The following is a 7,069-nucleotide window of genomic DNA, read 5'->3' as shown; positions in this document are numbered from 1 at the left end:
TGAACCATCGCAGATACAGTGACGGGAGTAATGACAAAGTATACAAACAATGATCTCGCATTAACAATATCAAAGCTATGCAGTAGTAAGCAGGACTGTCACACTGAGCAGCTGCATCAGTTCTCAGTCTTTCACAAGTAGGCACATACCCAGAGTTGTGCTGGAACAGTCAATATCTGATTTACAGTACAAGCCAAATTTAGTACAATTGTCATTTGCAGCTTATAAATACTTGAAAGCCTTCACACGCCATTTTTTTTTTTAAGGCTACAATTTATATATAAAAGGAAGATTTCTAGGTTATCAAGAGCTTAATCTAAAGAAAAGGGTTTTTAGGGGATATTGTTAAGCAGGAAAAGTTTCTAGGGGTCGTTTGTAGTTTAAGCAAACTGCAGCCTTCAAGTGATTAGTGTCTAAGTATGCTGAAGTTCTACAGGCATTGCTGCAGTCAGAGCCCAGCTGGGAATAAAATTCTCCTGGACAGGACCTGGCTGTTATACATGAAGGTCAAATTAATCTTTAATTTGTTTTAACTGGTCATTTAGAAGCATGACTGTTTTAATGAACTAAGTTAGACCAAGAGAAGGATATTAACTCTGCAGTCTCAGTAAATAACTTTGTATGCCCGGCAGAACCCTTCATTTTTTTTGTAAATAACCTAACTTATTCTTTTTTAATCCCGTTTTAAAACTCAGGAGACAGTACCTGCCTTTGGACCCATGCAGGCGGCAGCACAAGCGGGAGTGAGGGGCAGCCTGGCGATGTCCCCGAGCCGCCGCTTGCTCCGTCCCTTCAGCACCACCCGCCGCGGACAGGACGCGTGCCCGGCACCGCCGCCGCTCCCTTCTCGCCCAGCTGGACAAGAGGGAAAACCCGCCGTGTTCAACCCTGTCTCGCCCCTCGTCTCCTCCGGCACTCACCTGCACCCGGGCTTCGGTCAGGTCAAGGCGCAGGGCCAGCTCCTCTCTGCGGGAGGAACGCACGGTTAGAGCCGGGGCTCGCCCGCCGCCCCGCACGGCCCGCCCGCCCCTCCCGCCGCTACCTGGTGAACACGTCGGGGTAGTGGGACTTGCAGAAGGCGCGCTCCAGCTCCTCCAGCTGGAACGTGCTGAACGTGGTGCGGTACCGCCGCTGCTTCCTCTTGGCGGGTCCCGGTGCCTCGGGGCCGGGCGGGCGCTCCTCCGCCGGCGGCTCCTCCGCGGGGCTCCGCGCTCGGCCGGGCCGCGCCGTCTCCGCGCGTTCCGCGCCTGCGGGAGACAACGGCGGAGTTACTGCGGTGGGCGGGCGTGGAGCGGCCCCGCTGCCCCTCACCGGGCCGCCTCTCCCCGCGACACCCTCCCCGCCGCCCCTCACCGTGCCGGCCCGCGGCGGGGCCCCGGCCCAGGATGCTGTCGATGAAGTAGGAGGTGAGGAGGTGCAGGGCCGGCGGGGCGGCGGGGGCCGCGCTCTGCATGGCTGCGGGCAGGGTCCCCGCACCGCGCCGCGCCGCGTTTTATGGGCGCGGGCAGCGGCCGGCTCCGCGCCCCGGCATTAGCATTTCATTAACGCGTGGCGTCAAGGCCGGGGGTGGGACGCGCCGGGCCCCGCTCGCCGCGCAGGAGCCGGGCCACCTCCCCCGGGCGGGCACAGAGCCGCCCCGCCGGGGCTGCCCCGCGGCCGCTCGCCGCCCCGGGGCCGTGCCGCCCGCCCGCCCGCTCCCGCAGGCCGCCGGTAACTTGCCCAAGCCTCGTTCGGGGGCGCGGGGCGGCCGCGGTGAAGTTGTGCCGGTGCCCGTGCCCGGCTCCTCGGAGCTGCGGCTGGGTCCGCAGTGAGTGCCGAGAGACCCCGGCTGGGACCGGGAATGAGGCAGAGGAGTCCTAGTGTTTATTGCCCCTGATGACCTTACACCTGGATTCAGCATTTAAGGCTGACCTTGCAAAGTACCGTGTGCCAGCAGGTAAAGGGAAAAAGCACAATCCCATGTAGGACTGAGTCCTTTTTCCTGGAGATCTCTAATTCCATTCCTGCTATAATTCTGTTGTCAGTGTTGTTACAGCAATGGTTCCACAACAGGAGTCCTGGAAACGATTTCCAGCACAGGGAGACTTCCAGCAGTTATGTGATCTTACTGTGGTTGTTGATAGAGACTGTCATAAATTAAATGACAAAATGACTTGAAGCTGAGATCTTGATTCTGAGGGATGAGAATGAGATACTACTTTCTAGAGAGTCTTACAGACAGTACAGCAGAAAAGGGCTAAGGACCCCCAGACCCCAAAACTAGTGGCTGAAATCTGAAGCCAGACAAATACAAATTAGGAATGAGGCAAAGGTCTAAAAATCTGTGTGTTTTTATCTAAGTTTTGAAACAAAAGTGGTGAAGTTCTGTGTTCTCTGTCTTCATATCAAGGCTCGATTAGTTTGCACTCTAGCCAAAGACTTAGAGGCTGTCAGTGCAGAAATGCTTCCTGACTTGGTGACTTGTCAGAAATCCTTTGGTTACTCCTGGCATCGCAGCCCACAGGCAATTTTTTCTCTCCTCTCCTCTCCTCTCCTCTCCTCTCCTCTCCTCTCCTCTCCTCTCCTCTCCTCTCCTCTCCTCTCCTCTCCTCTCCTCTCCTCTCCTCTCCTCTCCTCTCCTCTCCTCTCCTCTCCTCTCCTCTCCTCTCCTCTCCTCTCCTCTCCTCTCCTCTCCTCTCCTCTCCACTCCTCTCCTCTCCTCTCCTCTCCTCTCCTCTCCTCTCCTCTCCTCTCCTCTCCTCTCCTCTCCTCTCCTCTCCTCTCCTCTCCTCTCCTCTCCTCTCCTCTCCTCTCCTCTCCGACTTCATTCCTTTCACTACAACAATTTGGCTTTGCCTGAAGCAATACCTTTGTGAACCTATTCCTGTGGCATCCTTTGTGAGAAGGTTTGGAACAGCACTTGTGATCAAACTCTTGAAAAAGTAAGGTGCCAGTATGAAAGGTGACTCTGGAAGTGTGGGGTTTTTTTTTCTTGGCATTTTCTTGACATTTTCTAATTTATTGCCCTATTCATATTTGTTGGAAAAACAAATCACACATTTTTGTTGGGAAAAACAATGATTCTATGCATCCTACAGACCAAATGCTGTCAATTTCAGGAAACAAGATCTGAGCAATCTACTTTCCTCTGACTAAAGAAGCTGTCAGAATTTCGTAAGGAATGTTCTGGGTGTGAAATAGCCAGTGATATGCTTGTTTTATAGTTACAAATGTGTTACAGTTGCACACGTCTGTGGTCAAAGAGAAGCCCCTTCATCTTGGAGAACATGCCCAGGAATTCCAATGGGATCTCCCAAGAACTAGAAGTGACTCATTGTCATTACTTCTGTGTTCCAAGCAACCCAAATCTATGAACAACAGCAGATAAAGCTTCTGTGAGGAGCTGCAGGTCTGGCTTCTGTGAGAAGCTCCCCCCACATTCAACAAGTTAATGCCAGCTGGCTCCAGGATGGACCTGCTGCTGGCCAAAGCTGAGTTCATCAGCAATGCTGGTAGCTCTGGGACAACAGAAATAATAATAAGAAAAAACCTGCACAACAGCAACTGCAACCAGAGGGAGGAGTGAGAATATGAGAAGAACAGCTCTGCAGACACCCAGGTCAGTGAAGAAGAAGGGCAGGAGGCTCTCCAGGTGCCAGAGCAGAGATTCCCCTGCTGCCTGTGCTACAAGGCCATGGTGCTCCAGCTGTGCCCCTGGAGCCCATGGGGATCCATGGTGGAGCAGAGATCCCTCTGCAGTCCAGGGAGAAGCCCCAGCTGGAGTAGGTGGATGGATGTGCCCAAAGGGGTTTATGATCCCTTGGGGGTGAGTGCAGGAGCAGATTTGCAGGCAGAACTTGTGACCCCATGGGGGACCCACTTAGGAATGCTCTGTTTCTGAAGGACTGCAGCCTGTGGTGGGAGAGACCCATACTGGAGAAGAGCCAGGACAGCTGACCCCACCTGACCAAAGGGATATCCCAGACCATATGATGTCTGCTCTGCAATAAAGGCTAAGGGAAAAGGGTGTAGGGTATTTATTATTATGGAATGTGTCCTCTAAAACAGCTGCTACACAGGCTAAGCCTGACTTCTCCAAAAGTAGCTGGACAGTAAAATGTGACAGATGAATCATAAAACTCACCTTGTCCATGGAGTGTTTGAAAGTTGAATAATATGCATTGATTTGTGGATGACAGCAGAGTTGCAACTGCAGGAGGGGCACTGGTGTTTGCTGTGCTTGAAATGTCTCTTGGCATGTGGATAGTGTATTTCAGTATTCTTTATGCTACCTTAAATACATAAATATATGTGAATGAAGTTTAATATTTAGGCTTAGAAAACAATTCTGTCCATTTCTACCTTGAAAAAAGGCTCTGAAATGAAGTGTGTGATGAGGTTAACAGGAAAAATTTCTTGAAGATTGTCGAAGGAGTTGGTTTGATAGCTGAGTAAGGATCTTTATTGGCTTGAAGATGGAAAATAGCTACCAACTTGAGAATTAAGTACAAAAATTGGGTAAAGCAGAAGTGATTCTGATGAGAGCTCTGCATTTACTCTGGCTGTTGTTCTAGGAAGCAGATGAAAAGTGCTGAACACCTTTAATGCCAATATACCTCTTCAGACTGTTCATACTCTTATTAACACAACTGGTTTCTTATTCTATTTCTGTTTTACACAGAGGCCTGAAGATCTGCATGAACTTGAAGATCAGCACCTCTCTTTCATTTTATGGGATTAGGTCTAGGTTATGTGTGGCAATCCTGTAAGTACTGGGAAATGCAAGACTGAATGTTGTGGTACAGCCTTAGTTGGTTTCTCTCAAGCAAATTGATACTTATTATACCAGCTGCACCAGAGTGCAGTAACTCTTTTGTAATGGAATCACAGTAAGCTGGTTTCCCATTTCAGTTAATAACTTGTGAAAAGAATGCAAGTGCTTTTTGCTGATTAGGCATACGTGACTGCTTGGAAAAAAATGTGTGTGCAGTACATGGCAATTCAGCTTCCCTTTCTGTGCTGCATATTCAAAAGCACAATAAAATATTAGTTGAAAGAAGACTAAGATAAGGATTGGAATGTTGCTGACTATGGAAAAGGCATTTTGTTGAGAAGGCAGACACTGCTGTCACTGTGCTGACTCTGACCAACCCACCTGGAGCAGATCTCCCTCTGTCGTGTCCCCATCCAAATCTCTTGGCAGTCTCACTTTAGGATCTCTTCCTTCTCCCTCTGCAGACCTTTGATCTTATGCAGGCAAATAAAGGGAGAGCCTCAGTCTTCCCTTTGTGCATTTGGTTCTTGAAGGAGATGGATTGCTCATGAAAGGCTGGCATGTGAGAGGTTCCTCTTGGAGTGACATGGAAGTATTGGGAGACACCTGGAATGACCTGGACATACTGCTCTGAGTGTTCTCTCAGCAGCTGCTGAAATGCAACATTTCTCAAACCATTTAGGTGAAAAGTGAAGAGTTCTTTGGTGCACAGGTACCTCTAGCAGTGCAATTATGATAAATTTAATATTTACTGGATCTGCTAAAGCCCCCCTTTTGGGGTCACATTTAAATGAGACTCTCATCTCTTCTAAAAAATAAAAAAAGTATGTTTTAACATCACAAAGTTTCTAGACTCTGCATTTATGGAGTAAAAAACAGAAGTTACGGTCTCAGAAGTACAAGAATAAATAAAAAGGATGCAGTATTAATTTGGGGTTTTTTTAAAGAAAGTGCTAGATAATACAATAAAAAAACCTATTTTTTTATCTCTGTTTAAGGGTTCATATTTTACCATTTTTGAGGGGTGTCACTCCTCTATCATGTTTGTATATTCCTAGAATGAAAATTACTTTTTTTTCAAATGACTTGATTCAGGGGCTGACTATGAATGTTGGACTAGACTTGGAGGACCACATTCCTTCTTTCTTTGCTGGCCTTTGACAACAAATCACCACATCTATGTGCATCATTTATTCGTATGTGAAATTGGAATGGTCACATATTCTTTGCTACTAAATTATATCTGGGAAAGCTGGGCCTGTTTAGAATAATTCACAGCTGATGTTTACCCATTTACAATTGTATAATGTGTTGTACCCATAAAATACATCTTACATGTGTTCCCTTTTTAAGCCCTAAATATAAAACTTGTGTTAGCTTCAAAATGACCACTGGAAAATCTGTTTCTGATTACTTTTTTCTGTATTGCCATGATTATTTTAGAAACAGATCTTTACGAGGTGTGTTCTTCAATATTGTTTGAGGTCCTCTGGTGTTCATTTATGCAGATATGGAACTATCCAGTTCTTTCTAAATGCTGTGGGTACTATGACCAATTCCAACTCAATTTACAGACAGGGGCTGAAGTCAGGAAACTTCAAGGAGTTGTGAACTGTCCAGTAATGTGCAATGGAGGTTCTGCTACAATCTCTGTGTAGTAAGTAATTGTTGTTTCATCCTAGTATTTATAACAATTTTGCTACTGCCATTAGGGAGATTTGAGGCATGGAGAGGTGGAATGGTGAAGGAAATTTGGGCAGTTCTCTGTAAATGAAGTGGTTGCCCATGTTCAGCCTTATTGATTGAACTATTATTCCCTTTAATATACCTTCTTTAGTACACTGTAAATTTTATAGGAGGCATAACTGTAGAAATTCACAGCATCTGTATCTGTTCCAATAACAGAAGTGCAAGTGAAGTAGCCAGTCAATATATCAGAGTCTGTAGAGATACAGTTATTTTAGTGTGTCTGTATGCTCACAGCTATTCAGTAATACTCTGTATGTTTAGTACCAAACAAATGTGACTGTAGTGAGGTTCCTTCACTGTTTTGTAGATTCTTTCACTGACTCACTTTTGTCTTTTTAAAGATCACAAAGCCCTGTGTTTGGTAACTGAGTGACTTGGAAACTCCTTTGGTGGCTTTATTGAGGTACAGAATCTGAGCATGCAGGGTGATAGCACAGGTTTCTGACCACAGCAGTTCTGCTGCTCGTTCATGACTGCAAGTACCATGGGAATCAGGCCTGGATTGTGTTCAGCTCTAAAGCTCATAGAATGGGTTGTGTTGGAAGGGACTGTGAAGATCATCTCATC

The 7,069-nt window shown here is 47.1% G+C and overlaps 1 protein-coding gene across 1 annotated transcript; it reads right to left on the bottom strand.

Moving 5' to 3' along the window:
• Window positions 1-303: 303 nt before the first annotated feature.
• Window positions 304-4,132, bottom strand: LOC306808625 (uncharacterized protein; the record flags this gene model as incomplete). Its single annotated transcript, XM_079319344.1, has 4 exons — window positions 304-316; window positions 706-966; window positions 1,043-1,515; window positions 4,124-4,132. 4 exons carry the CDS (start codon window positions 4,130-4,132, stop codon window positions 304-306), a joined length of 756 nt encoding a protein of 251 aa, XP_079175470.1.
• Between the last annotated feature and the right edge of the window lie 2,937 nt (window positions 4,133-7,069).

The sequence above is a fragment of the Erithacus rubecula genome, assembly GCF_903797595.1.
Source record: "Erithacus rubecula genome assembly, chromosome: 15".
Lineage (NCBI taxonomy): Eukaryota > Metazoa > Chordata > Aves > Passeriformes > Muscicapidae > Erithacus > Erithacus rubecula.
The sequence above is the reverse complement of the archived record's forward strand: the minus strand, read 5'-3'. Positions and strand labels throughout refer to the sequence as shown.